The sequence below is a fragment of the Manacus vitellinus genome, unplaced genomic scaffold (genome assembly GCF_001715985.3).
Source record: "Manacus vitellinus isolate BGI_N305 unplaced genomic scaffold, ASM171598v3 scaffold_0_pilon, whole genome shotgun sequence".
In the NCBI taxonomy this organism is placed as follows: domain Eukaryota; kingdom Metazoa; phylum Chordata; class Aves; order Passeriformes; family Pipridae; genus Manacus; species Manacus vitellinus.
In genome coordinates this window covers 33,056,431-33,078,609 of record NW_021938789.1, presented here as the reverse complement: position 1 = coordinate 33,078,609, position 22,179 = coordinate 33,056,431, and the positions used below count along the sequence as shown (strand labels likewise).

Genomic DNA, 22,179 nt, shown 5'->3' with positions numbered 1-22,179 from the left:
AGCCAAAACCAGCACAGGAAATAATTGGAAGTGGTTATCTTTGATACAAGGTGGAGAAAGATAATTAGTCTTTCAGTATTCGGTTTTGGATAGAGTCCTTTCTTCTTCCCGTTTCGGTGCTAATGGCTACAGGTAATAATTGAACTACTGTATTGACAGACAATTTAAATCTTGATTTCATAACATGTCTGCACAGTTATGTACTTATTTACAGTATTTTGGTATAATATGTTCAGTATACTGATGTTTATTGATGTAATCTCTAATATACTGATGTTTATTGATGTAATCTCTAATCTTGTTTGTCTCCCCTCCCTATGATGGGATACACAGAGCCACGATCTGCAACTGAACCTGGTAAGAATCATATGAAAAAATAATGTCTTTATTCACTAACTCTTTGAGTTTGTACTGAAGCCATAAATAGAAAAGTGTTTTTGCTGAACATTGGTAAAATGAAACCCCCTTGAAGACAATGCTACTTTATCACACCTTCCATACTGTACTCTGTCCTTTACATCAATTCCTTTATTAGTTAAACAGTAAATTCCATTTAGACCAGTAAGGAGAGTCTCGCAGCTTAAATTTTGAAGCAAATTTCTTTCTCAGAAAATAAGCATTTTGCATGTACTGAGGAAAAAGAATGAGTCCCACAAAATTCCATTACCCAAATTATACTCATAAGAATTTATTGACAGATGTGAAGTGTCTTAAATGCAAGTAAAATCTGATCCTAAAAAAAAAAACAACTCAACATTGAATTTTTCTAGCCTCTTCACATGATAAAAGTCCTAAAGCAAGTAAAAATTATACTTCCAGATACAGTTGTTCTCTGCTTCATTTTCCCATTATATATCATTATATGCTGTGGTAATTTCTTGATTAGTAAGTGAATACTAAAAGACTGACAATGTTTCAATGCTTTTTATTTAATGTTTCTAAGCCAAACAACATGTAAAAGAGAAGACAGTGATATGATCTGAACCTTGCTTTAAGAGGCTGGCCAGTTGTGCTTGAATACTCTTGAATTTGGAGAGAGTTTTGACTATGAAGCTGAAAAAAACAGAAAAGTTTTCTATCTAGGATCTGGGTATTTCCAAAGAGTGTCTCTGAACAGAAGGATTTTAGCAATGGGGAGATGTTCTAAACTCTGAAGAGTCATATCAGCAGGCAGGACAGACTTAGCAGCTGAATTATGTTTGTAAAGTAGCACTGTGACTGAGTATATAGACTAGGAAAAAGCAGTGAAGGGTTAAATCTAAGAAAAATGCAGCTTTCCTTTAGTTTTCATGGAAACAAGATGAGGGAAAGAGGGGAAAAGTTTCTTTTCTTTGTCAGTTATTCACTCATTTTCCTGCTTCACAGAATTGTTATATACCTATTTTACTTCATATCCATTAATACATATACATTACACACATGCATGCTCTATCCTAACTGTTAATACTGTAGTCATGGTGTGCAACATCATCAGCTCAAGTAATACCTGATGCCCTGAGTTCATGTGACTGAATGATTTCATTTATGGAAGTTTGAAATATGAGCCATGTGAAGGAAAGAAGAGTGTTGGAAAACACTAGTATATCTAACTCACTCTTACTAGGAGTTTTTTTTCTACAAAATCACTTGAACGGCATTCACTTCATCCTTTAACATGATAGATAATATCTGAAAGGACTGAAAATTTACACAAAAATTTCTAAGTATAAATTTACTAGCATATCTTAGGGTTTTTCTTTTTAATATCCAGTTTAAAACTGTTCTGTCAAAACTCATCAATACTGTTTGCTTAGTTTTGGTAATTTTTTTTTTACCTCTTCACCCTCTTTAGTCAATATAAGCTGTATAATGCTAGGTGAACTAAATATTTTAGAGTCAGAATGTGGTGTTATCTAGTAGAAAGGAGAAGCACTTTTTTTCTGGAAACAAAAGGTTCAAATTCCTTTGCGTGAATAGTTGAGTACATATATTATGCTTCTTGCTAGATGATTTTTTTTTTCATGAGCAACTAAGTAATTTTCATATTGTTAGTTGCAAGGTTTGCATAGCTTATATGACAGATACTGCTGTGGAAGAAGTAAGAATATTCATGTTAGTTCACAAAGCTATCAACTTCCTTTCATAACTACTACCTGCAATGGGAAATAGAGAGTGAGATTCTGAATCCCAGAACGTCATCACTTTGCCAGCCCTCTCACATACCTGCACTATTCAAGTTCATAGTGCTGAATATTCTCCTTCCCATTTCTGGTTAGCTTGCAGACCCTGGGAGAAGGTACCTGAAGCCTTTTAGAGAGTACTAGGGAATGGATTCTTACATGAAAGGTACATTTCTTGAGTTTTCCCAAGTACAGAAAAGTTATTTAATATCAAAGTATCTCAAACCATTATTAAAGTAGGTGTCAAGGCAAGAATAGGAAGTCACCTCAAAACACTATTTTTGTGTCTGTGTTGTTGCAGTTTAATAGACATGACAGTAGTGAATGCCCGACAGCAGTCTGACTGATTTGTTGTTGGATTTTTTCTTTTTATCATGCTTATAATTATGTTGTGATATATATTTACGAGCACCTTCCTGCCACCCAAAATGTATGAAAGAGTTTCAGTTTGATATTTTGTTCTCCCTGGATGCATTGAGCTAAGTACTATCCCTTAAGAAATCTCTTACTCACTACCAAAATTAATGACAGTACACTTACCGGATCATTTTTGCAGGAATTGACACTGTGCATGAAAAGGAAATGTAAATAAAGTTTGGGCAAAATATAAATATTTCCTTTTGGCATAAATAATGAGCAATGTTTTGTATATTAGTAGTAATACTGATAAGAAGTAGCACTGGTTTTTAGGATGTCATGGAGAATCTTAAAATTTCGACAACAAGAAGCTGGGTGTGGGTATCAAAAACGTAATAGGTACAGCACTGGTTTGTGATGTAATTCATACTCTCAGAAGCCAGACTAAACAATGCATGCAGAGGAAATTGTTCATAAGCAAACACACAACTACAGATGATGAATACATGTGCAAGATTGTTAGGGAAAAGTGTGTATGCTAAATAAGTATTCAAAATTTTGAAAGACAGACATTTTTCTAAAAATTTTTCCAACATATCCATGTACAACATCCACAGAATTTTACATAAATTGTAACAACTTGTAGTGTGACTTTAATAGTGGGTTGTTAACCAAAGTCCAACCATCAATAAACACTTTATAGCACTCAATAACATCAGTTATCCTTTGATAGGTGAGTACTAATGATTTAAAAGAAAAATGTTCCATGAACTCATACAGGTAAGAAATTAAGAAGCAGGGTTTTTTGACTACCTTTTTTTTGGTACATTCTATCTACTCTAATGTGTTTTGCACTCCTTCTTCTGTCTAGACAGAAATCAGTTTGCATCACAAAGCTCTCCAGACTGCTTTGTGAATTAATAGTTAGTCAGACTACTCAAAGCCAACATCACAGTTTGTCAAAGTACCTGCTCTGTACTTCTTTCTTGGACATTTTGACTATACTGATTGAATCCTTCAAAGAACAGGCTGCCTGAGAATGAAAAATCCCATGGAATCACTTGCCAGCTGTTGATATTTTGACCATTACTCAGCTGTCTGGAGACAGCCACAAACGGTATTGAATTACATTAAAATGATTGTCTAATGGCATGTAAGAAGAAAACTATATGAAGTAATTTTGCTTAAATTGCCAGGGAATTGCCACATATACATGCTTTTTTTCCTTAAGCAGAATACTGTGTATGTTCACCAAATAATCTTTCTGGTAGCTGATGAAATTCAAAACACGGCAACTTTGGTAGGTTAACGTGCATTTGCATCCTTGCATTTTTTAGTGAAAACAAAAGAATTATGACCAAGAGTCTGTCTCCTTCTTTCACTGCTGAGCAGCAAAGGGCTTGGAGAGAAGGATCTCCAAGGAACCATATCTCAAGATACCAAATGAAGATAAAAACTGAAAATAGGCTAAAATTCTCCTTCACTAAAGGTGGTTTTTGGTCAACTTCTATGCTATTGCCTGTCAGTTACATTTTTAACTGTACTTTGCACTCCCAAGTTACCTCTAGAATTCTAGTCCTGTCAGTGGTCTCATCTTAAATCTGACTGCTATGACTGTCCTTGCTTGTTAATGCTTCCAAATTCAAAGCAAATATCTGATCTTTTCGTACTATGTGATTTAAAAAAATAAATTGTTATTTCTCTCCAATTGTAAACATTTAAAGCTTATTGGAGTACATTAATCATCACAATTACGTTGCTGAATACTTTGATTTCAGCTTTGATGTATACACCTGACTAGTTGGCTCAGGCACCTACAGCATCATAACTGTGATGATGCTTTAACATAAACATTAGTGTAAGCTTTAACATAAACATTTCCTTGACACTGAAAAATTACTGAATTTCTCCTCAAACCTGAACACTGCTTTAGGGGCTAAAGTCTGTGTTGCCACAACTGTATTCCTATTTATTGTAGACAAACTGGCTAGATAGCTGACATCTTGGTTATTCATTACATATATTGTAACCTAGGCTCTACACCCTAAAACTGCTTTTTATTGCTCACAATCACATTTGCTGTTGCTCTGTTTTCTTCTCCGTATTTTTGAAACGCTGTTTAAGATATCTTCAAACATAGTCAGTTTTGTGCATCTTCTAAAAACTTTATTCTTCATTCCTTGAGTGACATAAAGCCTATTAAATAAGCCAGAACTGCTGCCTAACTGGGTAAAGGTATATGCAGTAGTGATCATCAGAAACAGGTACATTGAATACAATTTTTCAATATGTTATTGCACGTTAAGGCTTCTACAGATCCTCTGTACTACTGTTTATTATGCTACTCGCATATTCAGTTCTTCTCTACTTTCATTTCCCCATTCTCTTTATATAAAAGATGAACAGATACCTAGATGAGGAGTTACCCGATGGGCATATTGGTTTGCAATTAAACTGGACTTAAGTGTTTGGGGAATACAACGGAGAATAAGAGACAAGTTGTCAACAAGTTGGCAGAGCTGTGTTTTGTTGGCTTTTTACCAGGAAACCACCACTGTGACTACCCACTGTCTCTGTATATCAGAAAAGTTACGGCTTTTAACCTACATCTATGAAAATAGCTCTATTCATTGCGTAGTAATGAACAACTACTGACAAAAGACCGTACGTATTTTCCCAAACAGAATGTGCATTACAGTAGAGGAAGCTAATGGTCCCATTTGGAAATGAAGTTGCAGATAATAAGAACTACTTTACCTTTAATGTAATACAAAGAAACATTCTGAAGTAAACACATTGCCAGTGATGAAATTTGTTAAAATGCAGCAGTTTTCTCTCTTACCAAAGTTTATTCTTCCTAATGGGCTCGTGAACCATAAAGGGAAAGAATTGCTCTGTAAAATGCAACCTTTCTTTCTAAATAACTGACAAAGCAGTCAAGTACTTGCATGCCTAAGCATTTTACATGTTTCAATGAACAAAATGCTTTTGTATTCATTTAGTCAAGCGTTAAATATGTTTTAAGGCCCTGAGAGCAGCGTTTCAGAGCTGCTTTCTGGAACACATTTCTGTGATGAAATTATTTGTCAGCTGATGATTGCCAGGAAGTAGAACAGACATTATTTACTTCATATCTTCAGATTCTACTTAGCATATTAACAGAAAGAAAAGTAATTACGTAAGTCAGGATGTAAAGCTAGAGAAATACTCAGAGCACTATGCATCCAGAGTGTGTTAAGGAAATCTTTAAAGAACTTTTCTTTTGCCAAATTGGTATTTTATTTCTATGGTTTCCATAGTAGTAAGCCTTTTAGCAAGGACCTGGAAGTCCTTGATTCTTGGTTTGGAGGAGGAAAATTGATAAAGAAGATGGCAATATGCTTTTTGCCCAAGCTGCCTTTTGATTTGTTCTTATGTTTTTTATGTTTTCAGTTTAGACAGTCTTCTTATGATTGATAACGAATCTGTTGCAGTTTGCTCATCTGGCTGAAAAGACTGGATTTTAAAATCTGATGATTTCCATCATTAATTTACTTTCAATTTTTTTTACAAAGATAGCTGCAATTTACCATATATAATTTTAAAATATACCTGTTCAAACAAAGCACATCATTGTAGAACCCATTAGAATTCTTTTATCACTGAAGAGGGAATATTAGCTCTTCTCATGTGATCATTTTACATACTTAAAAAACTGAAAGAGTGTTATGCATTAATTAGCTCTGCTGTTTGGAAAATAGGAGTTCTGCTGGTTGCTATGTTTTATAGTGCCTTTGCCCTCATTCAAAGAGCAGTTCTCAGCCTGGTGGGCTGATCTTCTGCAGTCCTGAAGTACCATGCTTTCAGAATTCTGCTATTAAATGAACAGGAAACTAGTATGCTGTGTGTATCAGATTGCATCCCCAGAGTCAATTCAGTCCAGGAGCAAACACGTGTGGTTAACAATACGGCTTCAAGTGCTTATGACACACCAAGACTAAAAAAAGCTGATCTCAGTAGTTCGAAAACTAGCTTGTGTTACCCATTACTTTCCTGATAAGACCTTTCATGAGTCATTAATCTTCATCTGGGTCAGATAAGATCCAACGTGCTACAGTATTACCAGGCATGCCTCTTGCAGCTACACAGAAAATACTGGTCTGTGTTGCCAAAAAAAAAGGCATGTTCTGAGAAACAACTCTGTGCCAAATATTTAGTCAGTCATTCATTTTTAGCTCACTTCTAGTACAGGAAGTTTTTTGATATATTGTCATTTATAATTGGAAAAATTTCATAATTTTTTTAAACTGTCTGAATGAGACAGTTCATCATTCCCCCCCCCACCACACACACACACAAAGGCACTATTTGAAAATGTTTTCCTTATTTGAACTATAAGAAGTAAGTTGACTTTACTGAACCTCCTCTGCAGAATAATTTTCATGTGGAAGTTATTAGATTCTAAAATACTTTTTCTCACTTTACAGTTTGCTTTTATTAACTAATTTTTTGATAATATGTAGGATTGTGTGTGCAAATATTCAAATTGCAAAATGCCTTTTTCTTTAAACTGAATGCTATAAAACTTCCCTGCTTTGGTTTTGGGACTAGACAATCAGCATAAGCAAAAGAAACTCCTAATTAATTAAGGAAACACACAATGTAGCATTGTACAGGTATAACATTCTCTTGGTATGTTGTGTTAATAGTAGGATTGTTGATTAGCTATATTGTAAAATTTTTAAAAAATTAGACTACCATTACAAGTAGAGATAAAATAAAGTGGCTTCTTTGAAAACACAGGAAAAAATATGCCCAAATAATTAATTATGTCCATTATCAATGGATGGACTTGATTTAGAAAAAATTACTGTGAGACACAATCTAATATCCTTCATGAAACTTTTCTGACAGAGGCCCTGGTATAATCAAAGCATAACTATGGCTTAGCAAAGTAGAAATAACAGATTTCAGACAGAACGTGTTTGTGTCACAGCATTCTGAAGAGTTTCTAGGGATGCTGTTTTGTACTGTGTTTTCAATTTATCCATTCTCACTTCTGTGCAGACAGAGACAGAAATTATTTTCCCAAACTCTGAATTAAGAGGAATATTTATGTATCTGGAGGTTTTAATTCTGATTAGTCTATACAGAAGATTTAATTGAAGTGTTAATAAAATACTTTCTGGTTTTACTGAGACTGGACTTTCATCTGAAAAGTTGCATTAAACAGAAAAAAATTAAGAGAAAGAAAAATTGTGTGACATTTGTACTGGAGATGTTATTTAGAGACACAAAAAGAGCTTGCAAGGATTAATTCTTTATGGAAACCACTAAATTGATTTGTATTAATTGGTACTATCATACATAAAAATGAGATATTAAGTGTGTAAAATTACTGCACAGACTTGAGACTGCAAAATTACTATTTGAAACAGTTTTAAAAACTTAGCTTGATTAATTTACTTGTTTCAGACTCAAAGTGATTTTCCTTAAAGACATTTATATTGGAAGCTCTCTTGCAGTTCTCCCAGCATTTCTTTGTAAAAGGAGCACTTTCTGGTGTCCTTTTAACATACAATGGAAAATATTACATGGAATTTTAAATAGTTTATGATGCACTTTATTCTTCTCTTTATTTCCAGAAGAGATATGTACCCTTGTAATAGCAGAAACTTTTCCTGAAGATTCAGGAATTTTCACATGCACAGCAACAAATGAACATGGTTCAGTAACAAGCAGTGCACAACTAGTAGTCTGCTCAGGTATGTGATGAAGGGAAAGAGGAGTTTTTAATCATAAATTGTACATAATTAATTTACTTATGAAATTATCAATCTGCATGTGGAAAATGACTGCTATAAGAGGAATTTGTCAACCTCTGAGCATTCATATAAAGCAAACTGAATCTTTTATTTGGCTCATTTCCTTTTTAATATTTTTATTAACATGAAATATATTTTTAAAGTATTTGCTACAAGCCTGGCATATTTTTAAGCATTAGGCTTTTGAGACTAGATGGCAGCAGAGGCAAAATGAAAGCAGATGAAATTATGCTACCAAAGGTGGCATATGCCTTTTGTAAAATAAAACATTGTGATGTGGCATGTTTAGGTTTTTTATACGTTTCCATATATATTTTTGTGGGATTCACTAATCCAGCTGCCATTGCAAACTTGCCACGTATACATACTTCATCAGCTTTTTTAAATTATTTGTTCTGAAATGATCCTGAAACTCCATGAAGTGCTGTTTCAGCTGTTGCTGTCTGTACTTTCCAATCTCATTTAGTGGCTGGATTCCTGAATAGATTTAGAGATCCATAAGTTGTGCCTTTTGCTTGGGGTAAACTCAGAAAGTGAATAGCCAGTCATGTATCTAATTCAGCATAAATTATCAATAGGAGGACTAGAAAAATATCTACACAAAACCAAAGATGTTTCACCTTTAAAAAACTGAAAATAGAGCATATATGTGCTATGTACTTTGTCTGTGATTTGTTGAAAAGGCTTTCTTTTTGGTTTCTTTTAGCCAACTTGGAAAGCTCTACTCATGAATCACTGATAAGAGATGATGATTTCCATCATTTCCCATCACTTCCTCCAGTTGAAATTAGCTGTCTTGAGCTTCCTCCTAAGAAACATACAGAGGCCCACCAAGCAAACAACACTGAGTTAAAATCTAGTGTGACAGATCTTCAACAACAGCTCAATTCATCTGAGGAAAAAACAAATGGGATCCATCCTGTTCATGGAGTAAATGGGATGATTAACAGCAAGCCAAATGGTGATAAATCCATCCCACCTCCAGCTGTATTGCTTTCACCCACAAAGGAACCACCACCTGTGCTTGCCAAACCAAAGCTGTAAGTATTTTTGTTTGCATTTTTTTGTTTCCTATAAACTTAATATTTGTTGACAGCAAATTTTTTTCTGAAGCAATCTAGTGTTAGACCAATGGTCAATGACTGTGCCTGTCCTTTGAACAATCTCCTTGCTGCTGTGATTTATGTTCCAAAGAGATGAATACAAGAGAGTTGTGTTCTTTACATAGTGCTACATCAAAGGAAAGCACATTATTTCTACCAAAGTCTTTAGAGAGGTTTAAGATAAAGTCACAAAGAGAAATAGTGGTAGTGGCTGTTGCTCTGTGCCTTTTTATCCCTGGTCACTGTACCTAAAGATCATAGTGGCCTGAGATTTTTGAATGCTATTTCTGTTTCAATAATGGCTAGCAATTCTTATTCTAAATGTTCTTGGGTCTCTGTATTCAGTGGATATTCAGGTGTGTAATATTTTTATTATTTATTATATTTATATATAACCTGGATCTCAATATACTGTCAGCCAGCTTACAATAGCTCTCTTATAACTGAAAATTTTAAAAGTCACAGCTCTAGAAAAAGAGAAAGGAAGAAGCAGAAAAAAGTTATAGTAACATTTTTACCTTATGTTAGTGATGATACCTCACTTATGCATGAGCGATCTTATGCTGAATGTTAACTTATAGCTTGATTTTAGCATTGTGCAGAGTCCTCTTTTACATCTCTCTCAATAATTTTTGGAATGTGATGAAACTAAAATGTTACTTTATTTCATTTGCATCAATAGTCAGAAGGAATTATTAATTATAAAAATATGTTTAAGAGGAAACATGAAACATGGGCTTCAAACTTAGTGAGGTCATTTGCTTTATTACATGCTTTCACAAGATAACTTTGAGATATAAAAATGCTGTTCCTTTAGTACTCATGCTGAATTTAAACACACAAAAACACATGCTTGAGGCAGCAAGACAACAGTATTCCCTATCTAATCTCATCACTTTTTCTTTCTATTGCTCTTTGTCATTCTAAGTAGTCTTTGACAACTGTAGAAGAAAAGGAGGAGTGGAAGAACTAGAAAGACAGTGATGAAATAGCAGTATATTTGGTGGTGGTTGCATGTACGTGAGGGAGGTTGCTGAGAATGGCAACTTGCAGATGATATATGATACAGAATAAGCATATCTGTTGCAAGACCCACTTGTGAAGAAAGGAGATAGCAGCTCCAGCAGAGCAGTAAAAAGTAAATTTCACACCAGAGCTTTCTTTCCCAGAAATGAGGTTGCCTGAGATAAAGGAAAGAAGGTGGTGTAAAAGACTTGCCATTGTACAATGTTCACCGTATGTGTGCAAAATTTGTTTTGTTTTTTAACATAGAGTCAACATATAAACAGAAGTGAATGTTTTACAGAGTGATGTGGGAGGGATGCTCTTAAAAAAAATCCTTTCAGTCACTGATGTCCAAACTGATGACTTGGAATCCCTAGTGTAATTGCACCTGAGTCCTATATTTTGCCATTAACAACACTTGATGCACAAGAGGTTGATCTTGATTGCAGTTAAGATACATGTTTTTCTTGGTGAAAACAAGTGTAACTCTATGCTGCCATCAGAAATTGAAATCTTGCCTTCCCCTCAGCCAACTGTTTGCTCCCAAGCACAGTGATAGCATAATGAAAGGAAAGGGTGCCAATAAGAGAAGAAAAAGAAGTTTCTGACTGTAGAGACTGGAAATGAGCTTTCGACATTTGGAAAACTGCATCCCTAATCAAAGTGAACAAAATAATGACATTAAAATTAGCTGAGTAGTAAAGTAGCTATCTCAACCATGAGAATGACCCCTCTTGAAAAGAACTCATCTATGGAATTGCATCTGTCCACAGAATATTAGATGATAGAATCAGCATATACTAGCAATGACATAATAGCAAACACATTTATTACAGCCTTTTTAAAAAATATTTAGACCTTTAAATTAGTCTTAGCGATGTAGAAAGCTTGAAGCTTCCGAATACCATTAACAAGTTTTATTTTTCATGAAGACTGACATTGATTTTAAGTTTCCCAAAGAAGCTTTTGTATTCAAGCTTGTCTTAAATCATAAATTACTTAGCAGGTTTAGCTGTGAACTCTCTGAAAACAGTTTATTCAGCCAACACTGAAAGTACTTGCAAAGAGTTTGGGAATAATGGGCTGGTTTTGGTTTGATGGTTTATTGTTATTATTGTTGTTGTTGTTGTTATTTTTAGTTTTACAAGAAGGAGAGACTGAGTACCTTCTTGAAGTATGAAATATATTTGCATCTTGGAAATGCAGCGGTAACCAACACCTATAAATAATGATTTACAACAATTCAATCTAATGCAAGAGCTGACATGCTAGAGAGAGTTACTGCAGTTGTTTTCAGGCTTGAAAGTGTTTGTAAGGTCCTAGAAAATGTTCAGTTTGTGGTTAAAGACACTTTAGTAACTCTTAAGCCATTATTAGTTATCCCCTGACTCTGGTACTGAGAATATTTGAAAGAGTTTAATGTGATAATATAAAGAATTTTCTGGGAAAAGTATGTATAGAATAAGCTGGGAAAGCAGTCAATGCCAGATATTTTTCTAAAGTGAAATTTAGAACACAATAATGCTAAACATGGTTAAAAGGCACAACGTTTCATGTTGCCTTGTTTGCAACATAAGTTTCTGTAGAGAATAGAGAAAAACTTTTGAACTGAGACCAAAAAAAAAACTGCTTTCTGCAATTCTAATCTCTGCTGCTGTGGCCTATTTGAGAAGGTTGAGCTATTACTGTGCCTTGGACTTTTCCAGTCAATATTGGTGTAATTCATGGATGACCTTTCAAAAGATCCCCATTAATGTATGTTATCTTCATATACTTTGCATCTCTCAAAATTAGGCAAACGGTGTTAATACTGATTTCAGTGTGTAGCCTGTGTGTGTGAAAGTGCTGCCTTAAACCCCTCAGAATCCTCAGTGTGAATGTCTCCAAAAAAGACACAACGCTGTCCTGTAGAGCTGTATATAACCTGTTCATGGTTTCAAGTGAAGAACTTCAAGTGGCTTAATATTACTATTGTTTTTCCATGTGTCTGTTAAAGCAGTAACAGAAAAGAAGATGTTGTTCTTATGGTTATTGGCTGTACCTGTGTGATGTTTGTTGGCTTTGTAACAAACTGTCATTTTAAGGTTCATAGACTCAGTGTAACTGCAGTGTAGTGCCAGAGTCTCCTGAGAGCAGAGCTTCTCTTCAGATGTCTCCTGTTTTACCCCCTTTGTGTTGGAGAGTTATTCCAAAAGAGTGTAAACTTAATGGGAGTTATTCTTTTCCATGCTTCTTTCTTGCAGATGCAGAGATCAACTGCAGGTAGCGATAGCCTTCTTTCTGTAGTTAATTCACTAAAATAAACTCAAAGGGAGCCAGCAGGAAGTGTCATGTTTGACAGCTTTAAAACTAGGACAGCAATACCTACCCCTGTAGAATGATCAAAATTTTATTCATTGTATTATTGTGACAAGTAGTATTCCGTATGGGTGTGCATCACACATGCTGTGAAGCTGAATTGTCAGAATTACTGAATTCCATTTCACACAGTTCTCTTTCACAATGCTTTTTTGCAGTGAAAATAAAAGACAGGTATTGATTTTGTAAAAGGAATATCTTTTAAAAGTGAAAAGCAGTAAGTTATAATCTCTCACCTTTTATGAATCTGTTGATCATCAGTATTTTCTTTTATGCATGTGGCTATGTTGTTTCCTGTTTGTTCTGAAATTTTTTTGGGAGGGAGTATAATGTATTCAAAAGTTTTTGGTTTTGTAACTATATACAGAAGGAATTAACCATGAACATAATTAAAGGATTATCAAGCAGTTCATATGTAACATCAGTAAGGAAAAGGTGAGATTATAATTAAAATTATTTCCTGAAGATAAGGAGTTAATCTGGTTGATATACATCAAAGTCACTGCTGTGTGAGATGATAGAACTTCCTCAACTAAAAGCACTTGTGTTCATTCTGGTTGTGAAGTGACAGTATTTCTTGAGCTGATTAATTTGTCACTTCAGTCTCCATTCCTCAGCAAATGAGTTTTCTTTCATGGTTTCTTGTGTTTTGTAATCAATGCCACAGATGTTTTTGCAAAGATGCTGGTTCAGTCATTTCTAGAATGTCTCTTACACTCTTTATTAAAATGTTTATTTTACTATTTTCACTCACTACTGAAATTATTATTAACTTGATCTTTCTGCTAGCATTTTGCTTAATATTGAGCTTCCTTGTAAGTTCTTATGTCCTGACAGGCCTTGTGTATTAAAGATACTGCAAGAAATTATTATTTCCTTAATAATTGTGTTTGATATCTGCAAGCAGTAAGGCAATGTTTAGACTATATTGGGAAGAGCTGAATAGAAAAAGAACATGTGAGAATAGGCAAGAGTTCAGTGATTAATGCCTGCACTGGGAGCTTTGAACGCTTCACATTTGTTCTTATGCAGAGCAGCAACACTCTGGAAATGGTGAGAAGACATGTCATGTAGGAAAACTGTTTTCCATCCAATTCTAGAAAAGTATATATGAATGTGATTTGTTGTAACAGTTTAAATTAGGAAGGACTGAGCACAGAAATGCTTAGCTTGACTATTAATCAACTGAATTATTTCAGTTTTTGTTCAAAGTTATTGCATCTTCTAATAAAAACCTGAAGAGAAAACCATTTTTTCATAGTTTGAATGATGCACAAAACAAAGGTCTGCTGCCATCATTTGTATGAAACAAAAAGTAACAGACCTTCCCAACTAAGAGAAAAATAGTCCCCACCACTTACATGTGATTCAACAATGAATTATGTCCTAGTGAGTTTTCCATACTTCTTCAAAAGTTAACTTAAAAATAAAAGCAGATATTATTAATTTTGAATTAGAACTGTCAATCAGACATATGTACAATATGTACTCGAGATTTATTTGCTACAGCAAAAAATGTGGATATTGAAAGCTTTGTTATTACAGAAATGCAAAGGTAAAAGAAAACATAGCTCTTACAAAAATGTGAACTTATGCAAACAAGAATTTGAATCAAAAAACAATGGAGTCTGAAAAATCACATTACAAAGATGCACTCTTATAGAGAATAAGACATTACTTAGCATCCCTTGTAATAGTTTATGATAGAAAAAAGGCATAATGTATCATTGAGGTTCCCATATTCCATAAGGCTGAGCAAAATTCAAATTTGTATTTTTTTTTTAAATTGTAGTTTTACTTGGAAATGAACAAGACAATCTCCATCTGTGTAAGAAAATTGTGACAACCTTATTCTGTCTACGAGTTAGTGCTCACAGTAAACATGTAACTTTGCATTCATGAGCAAATGTCCATCCAGATCCATTTCTTTTGTTTCATCTGCTGTGTTCTTTCAAGATCGATAAGGACCTTTGGATCCTTATCTTTCTGACAAAGTCAACCCACAATAAAACTTTGATCTAACCATATTTTCTACTGTAGTAGAAATAACTAATGCTAACTAAATTTATCACAATATAAAGCAGAATAACTGCACATAAAGTTGATTATAGTACAAGTCCTGAGTATTTTCTACAACAGTTTTCACAATTGTTATATTAATGGTTCATTCATAATGCTTTTGTTTCTCTCATTTTATACAAATATTTTTTTAATAGGATTGGAGTTAAACTAAGGTTAAATTTTTGTGAAGCATTGCCAGTTCTGTGATCAACAGGCACTTGGACTAGGGTTTATAATTTACTGATAACAAATAACATATGAAAATAGAGGAAACTATGAGAAAATATACTATACAAATAGAAGTTTTTCTGCATTTTCTCAGACTATTTTCGTACACAAAAGTTGCAAATTCTGAGAAGGAATAAAAAGTTATAATGCCTCATGGCACACCTGTGGACTGAATGCAGTAGATTTGGTTGGTTTAAAACAGGATGTTAGTTGATTTCCTTAGTGATCTTTGATCACTGCGTAAAACTCTGAGAGCACTGGAAGATGGAAGAGCGGAAATAGGAAGTGTTATTAAATATAGATTGAAAGTCACATTTATTTATCATGCTCTATATCTGTTTTAAAGAATGAGGAAAGTGTGGGTTTGTTTTTGCCAAAAAAAGTATAGATCAGTGTAACAAAGTTTCTGAATGTTTTGTGGTATATTAGAGAGATGACTACAGGTAGGAGAGATGAAAAATGCCTCTGAGAGACAGCTACTTGTTAAAAGACGTATGCAAGGACACTCAGTGAGAGGACTAGAATAAAAAATATTGTTCTCTTTTCTTCAACTTATAATGATACTAAATCCTAAATCTTCCTACAAATCTCTATGCTGTTCTATCTTTATATCCTTATGACTAAAAGAACACTTGTAAAACCATGGTTCTTTCCTAGAAAACTGGAAACAATTTAACACTGTTTTTCTTACGAGAAAGAAGACCCAATTTTGCTGAGAAAACTAGATTGTCTGTACTTGGTATGTTAAAAAACATAAATATAAACACATAATGCTTGAGTGAAAATTTCATAACTGAGTGTGTCAAGTTTAGCAGCTCAAATGAAATTGCATGAACTTGAAGCGATATAGAACTATTCCAGTTCCCCCTCAAAATTCTGCTGGATCTGATACTGCAAATTATTTGTCTATATTATCCTAAATTCAGTTTTATGAGACAGTTGTAATCCTAGAGACTTCCATCATTCCTCATTTAGATGCTTAGAGTCACATGAAAATATGTCAATGTTTTTCATATTCCTCAATACAGTCACAAATACCTTGAATATTGAAATTATGTACTAGTCAGTCTGCTGTTAGAAGGCAGCTTGCTCAGGCAGAAGGATATAATTTTTTTTTTCCAGTTCCTAAGGTAACTTTAATAAAAACCTAAGAACAGATAGTAAATTGAAATTCTAAATAAAAATAACTGATTGTTTTCTATGCGTATTCTGCTTTCAGTGACCTGAAATTGCTTATTTCAGACCAAGGAGTAGCATGATCCAAAACCAGCAGCAGTTATTGCTGAGAAATTTCCTCTTTACCGATGTCTTCGTTAACATAGTATCAAAGGGTAATCACAAATGAACTTTAAACCTTTTAAAATCTGCAGCAGTATAAGTCTGAATCTCTTTGTAACAATAGATATCAACAACAAGAGAGGTTAAAGGTGATATATTTTTTTTAGGCTTTTTCTCCTTTTGGCACTGATGTTTTCTGACCTTTAGTAAGCGGAGACACCTAACTGTACATCCTGTCTACATAAAAATCTAATCAGTATTTTAACAGGAAAAGTCAAATATCCTTGAAACAGCCATAAAATATGTGTACTGTGTGTGCACCACCATCATGATACGCACACAGAACTTCTGTGTTTTTTCAGATTTTTATTTTAAAATTACTGAAAGTAATCCGGGTTAGAGGACAAACAGGGACATGAGGGAAAATTACTGGAATCATAGAATTATTTGGGTTGAAAGAGCCCTTAAAGATCATCTAGTTCCCACCTCCTTGATGTGGGCAGGAATACCTTTCGCTAGTCCAGGTTGCCCCAAGCCCCATCCAGCCTGGCCTTGAATGCTTCAGGGGTGGGGCATCCACAACTTTTCTGGGCAAATTGTTCCAGTGCCAAACTGCCCTCACAATAAAGAATTTCCTCCTAACATCTAATCTAAACCTACACTCTTTCAGTTTAAAGCCATTCCCCTTTGTCCTATCACTATGTGTCCAGTTCTCTTGTAGCCCCCTTTAGGTACTGTTAGGTGGCTCTAAGGTCTCTCCAGAGCCTTCTCGTCTCTAGGCTGAACAACCTCAACTTCCTCAGCCTGCCCCTGTAGGAGAGGTGCTCCAGCCCTCTGAATCTTAGTGGTCCTCCTTTGGACTTGTTCAGACATGTCCATGTCCTTGTGTCGGGGACCCCAGAGCTGGACACAGTACTCTAGGTGGGGTCTCACAAGAGTGAAGTAGGAGGGGGTCATGCTTCCTTAGATGCTGCCTAGGATATGGTTGGCCTTCTGGAGTATGAGTGCACAGGTTCAGTCACTTGTTTGAGTCTGTGCATTTTAAGTTTTTAGTTAAAGACATTCTTTAAACTTTTAAGTACTGTCCCACTCTCTTCTGCCTGGCTCTTGCTTCATAGCTCTGTTACCTCTCTCATATCTTTGTTACCAGCTGTCACCTCCAGTTCCTCAAGGTACCAAAAGTAGGCTTTTTTCTAAGAAAAAGACAGTAAAGGTGGGGGGCAGATCATGCATTTAAGGCAGGGGTTTTTTTTCTGTAATGAGATCGAGTAGAACACTATGCCAACAGTGTATGATATACCTTTGAACCAGAAAATATAAGAGGGAGTGTTGCATCATCCATCTGTAAACAGTTTATGGTAGTTTTTTGGTAATCATGAACTAAAAGTATTGGAATGAAATGTTTTGATTTTTGAAACATTTCTGTTGATTTTTTCTGTTCCTTTCCTTCCGCTTAAATAACTATTTATTTAATTCTTGAAAATGATCAAGCAAAGCAAATCCAAGTGTTCAGTACTTCCAAGAATTTTCTGAGAGGTTCTCAGTGTGATTTTGGGCAGGAAGTTCCTGTAGAAATATTGAAGGATTCTCTTGATATAACAGGATAGAGTCCTCAAACAAATGGATTAAATGCTTCCGTGAATGCTAGTCCTTGCATCTTAATCATCATTTGTGCTTATTCCATATTTACATGGCTTTGAATATGGCATGCAACTATATTTGTCTTGGTATTGTTTCATCCCTGACCACATAAATATCCAATCTACACATGATTTTGAAACTGTAAAAATATCATCTTTTGCTGGTTGGAAGGAGGAAGGCAGGTGAGAAGAGATATAGTTTTTTTTTAAACTACCTTTGTTTACTCTGTCTCAATGCAGACAAATCCATTTGCCAGGATTGTTCACTTTGACTGTATCTATGAATGAAGATGACACTGCAAAACTGAGACAGGTGGTGTTCATAGTTTTGTGTTTGGTTTGCAGGAAAGAAGAAAAGAGGAACACTAAATTTTAAAGTTCCAATAATAATGTATCTGCCATCTTTGCCTTCTAAGTGACTTCCTAGGGAAAGGTCCCATCTGATTCAGGTTAAGAACTTTTAACTAATAGGACAGAAGATTGCACTACCACTTCCTTTGGCACTCAGGTCTGTTGAGAAATTTAAAAAACCTTCTGAATACAGCACTTAGTGTTCTAATCCAAAATGAGAGACTGGAAATCCTTGCTCAACTCAGACATGGCATGGAAATTGATTAATATTAAAAAAATTAGAAAAAAAATAAAAATTTAAATTTTAAAAAATTAAAATATTTAGAAAGTCTGCTTGTCCCTTTTGTACAGGTTTTGACAGTACTTTTTATTGTCTTATCTGCTGAATAAAAAAATTAATCAAGAAATTGAAATAAAAGATCAATGAGTATGATTGTACAAGACAGAGAGGTACTGGCTAAAGGTACTTCTGTCAATACTCCTTTTCTTTGGAAAATCTGTTTTGTAAAGTCTGGATAGATAAATATAAAGTTATGAAGTTCCTTTTGATAATATGAACTTTCAAGTACTATGGACACTACAGTTCTTCTTAACAAGCGTAAGCATAATTATGTGAATGGTAGTTGGGGTAAACAGTAATTATGTTTGAATAGGATTTCAAAGCTACATGTCTTTGGCTTGCAATCTGCAACATTATGAGGACTGAGTAGTAATTGTTTTATCATTCTTTCCTTCAAGAAATAATAATAAAAAAAAGAAGGTAATTTGAGGATTTACTTAACAAGGATAACTTCTGAATAGCTTCGTGATTTTATGTGTAATATATAGCCAAAAAAGTAGCTAAAGTGATTACAAGTTCAAGTGCTGGCTACCCTCAGATTCCCAGTGCCTACTCATTAATAAACTTATTGCTAGAACTTAACTTATCACAGAAACCACTGCAATTAGTCCTACCCATCTACCTGCAGTTGGTCATGCCCATGTTTTAAAAAGTGCTCTGCAGAAATATGAACTCACACTTGTGAAAGGAGACTTGCTGGATGAGGTGCTAGCTCATGAAGTTTAATCATTTTTGTATTGAAGTGATGAAATTGTCTAATGATTTCCATGCTTCTTCCAACTGTGATTATACTACTAAGTTTTTCTTGTAGGTAATTTCAGGTTTTCCTCCTTGTTCTCAAGTATATCTGCCATTATCTTTTGCATTTACTTATATTATCTGTGTTTTCATTTTTTGCCCCATGTTAAGAAAGGTTTTCTGGTGACAAAATCAAGAGGTTGGAACTCAGTGGCATTCATTTCTGTCTTGTTCAATGTGCATGCTATGAAACTTCAGTTACAGAATATCCGTGTGTTAAATATTTGTCATAAATGGAATCAATAGAGGTAACAAAATCTATCAAAGACCTAAGAACTGAGCAAGTGCTGCAGATCCTCCTCTGTCAGCCTTGTATTAGTGCTGTTGAATATCTCTTATCCTAAGAAGCCTTATTGCTCTCACAGAGATTTTATGGAGGTAAGAATATAAAACGCTCATCCAGTGGAGGGAGCTATGTTCCTTGAGCAGGTGTCTGTCAAGGAAACGCCTTGATACTTTCTAGAATAATGACAAAAGCATATATTAAGAGGCAGGAGCTGGACCACTTTGAGATGTCCTAGAAAGAATAACAAGTTGGAAGTCTAGAAATTGGCTACAGAGGAGAAGTCGAGTAGGGTATTTGGTTTGAAACTAGTAGTAGTGAAGGCAGAAAAGAGCCTAAAGCTTAGACCAGGATGATAGCAGTGTTTACACATAACAGTTCAAGGATTAATACGGAAAATGTTTCCAGGGGATAATGAAGGGTTGGCTTTTGTATCAAGTAGAACAGTTGTTTACTAGAAATATAATCACCTTCTTACCTTTTGGTAGACTTGATAATACGTACTATATATGTAATGTTTGTCTAAGAAAAAATACTCATGAGAACCTACCACGGTTGATATCTGGAATGTTCTAAAATTCCTGCCTGTTACTTTATGTCAGTCCTTTAGTTATCCTTGGCAAACTCTGCAGTGTATTTAGTCAGAAAAATAATTAGCGTATATGAAGCTGATAGAATTGGACAGGTAGTAAACACTGATAATTGTGCTTCCAGGATGAGATTTTGGTAACACTCTTATAACCTCTCAAAAGGCACTGCATTTTTGCTTCTTTTGACTAATTGTTATTGCTCATTACAGACTTATTAAAGCGGACCTGCATGATGTTGGGTAATTTGCACCATATGAAATACCTTTTATTTTCAAGAATGCATAGCTTCAACTCAGTACAACTGGAAATCTACGTATTTATCTGTACTCCTCAGTGTGTGGCATACTACACATACCTTTACACAGGCAAATTACTAATTTCTTGCATGTTCTTTGAAATGTGTTTCTCTTGTCTCCATTATCTTGATTCTGGAATCCATGTGTATTGTATGGACTTATGCTTGAAAACACTTTTCATGTCCTTCTGCATGTATTTGAAAGATAGGATTGAAAATTTTGAGTTTTATCCCTCCTTGTCCCTTTCCTTCTCCCTCTCCTTAACTATTTTGACTACTGTAGTGTTTCTGCTTACAGTTTCTTTTTCTTTCTGTAAACTTTTTAAGAAACATACATGGACTGTGTTTTTTCATGTTTTACTTAACTGCAAGATTTTGTCAATCAAGATTTTGCTCACCATCCCCCTGTCTCAACTCACCTCTCTGCAGTAAATCATGCAAGTAACAGAAGTAGGACTATTCAATTAGATTATTTTATAAAACCTTTTTTTTTAATTGCAATTAGAGACAGATAAGTGCTGTGGTGTGTGAATTTAATTAAACAGTGAGTTTTGGACAAAATGAGTTTTCTGTAAAACATCTGGCAAATGCAATTACATGTCAGAAATTTGAAGATTGCCTATAAGATTACAACCTAGGAAATAATATGAAATGCAATAAGGAAAATAAAAGAAGTCAGATGAGGAACTTCCATTGTTTGCAGATTGAAGTACAATCAAAACAACTTTTGATGTGTTGACTCTTTACTCCCCAGTTCTCTCTGGGTATCTCTATTTTTTGCCTATTTTATACAATTTATAAATATCAATACACTATAGGTATGTTGATTTGACATCTAGAGAATTATGGTGGTAGCTGAAACATGTATTTAGGAAAATGGGTGGAATGCCATTAAAACCTGTTTAGCATTTTTTGTTACTTCTGTCTTATACCTATATTACAGGCTTTTCCAAAACCAAAAGATAATTGAAGGACGTAAACTATATTTTAAAAAAAACAGAAGTATTTTAGACTGAATGATGAAGCTTACTCAGTTAAAATTGTATGATGATGTTCACAGTTGTCATTAATTTCATTAATGTTAATTTAGTACCAGTGGTAGTTTACTCAAATCCTGTTACAGTTGTTGATATATTTCTGCTGTGAAAAAATGGAGATGGGACACAGTAATAACAAATTCAGAGGAAAAAATTTTCTTTCTTGCTTGCACTAAAAATCTTTAGCTCAAGACTTTGAAAAGTGCAATTAAAGGAAAGAGTTTCTTAAAATTCCTTTTCTTTTCCCAAAAGTTTTGTTAAAATAATAGTAATAGGGAAAAAAGTGAAGTAACTACAGCTTGAAGTAGCTTTTCCTTCATTTCCTTTCTCTCACTTGTTCTCCTGCATTCTTTCGCTCATACACACTTGTGTTCTCTCTTCTGCCTCTTCTCTCTCTCTCTCCCTCTCCCTCTCTCTCTCCCTGCTTCTCCATTATGATGGAAAGTCTCCACAATTGAAAGTCTTCGAAAATCTGACAGATGAACCACTATT

General features: G+C 34.5%; 1 protein-coding gene across 5 annotated transcripts in view; it reads left to right on the top strand.

Moving 5' to 3' along the window:
- The window catches only part of PALLD (palladin, cytoskeletal associated protein), a 203,007-nt gene that overhangs the window by 80,812 nt on the left and 100,016 nt on the right, over nucleotides 1-22,179 (top strand). For 3 of the 5 annotated variants that reach the window (XM_029960252.1, XM_029960250.1, XM_029960258.1), the window contains 3 exons: nucleotides 334-357; nucleotides 8,141-8,260; nucleotides 9,027-9,360. In XM_029960252.1, the coding sequence (XP_029816112.1) occupies nucleotides 334-357; nucleotides 8,141-8,260; nucleotides 9,027-9,360 (478 nt within the window). The remainder of the gene's footprint in view (nucleotides 1-333; nucleotides 358-8,140; nucleotides 8,261-9,026; nucleotides 9,361-22,179) is intronic. The other 2 variants (XM_029960254.1, XM_029960255.1) reach the window with 2 other exon arrangements.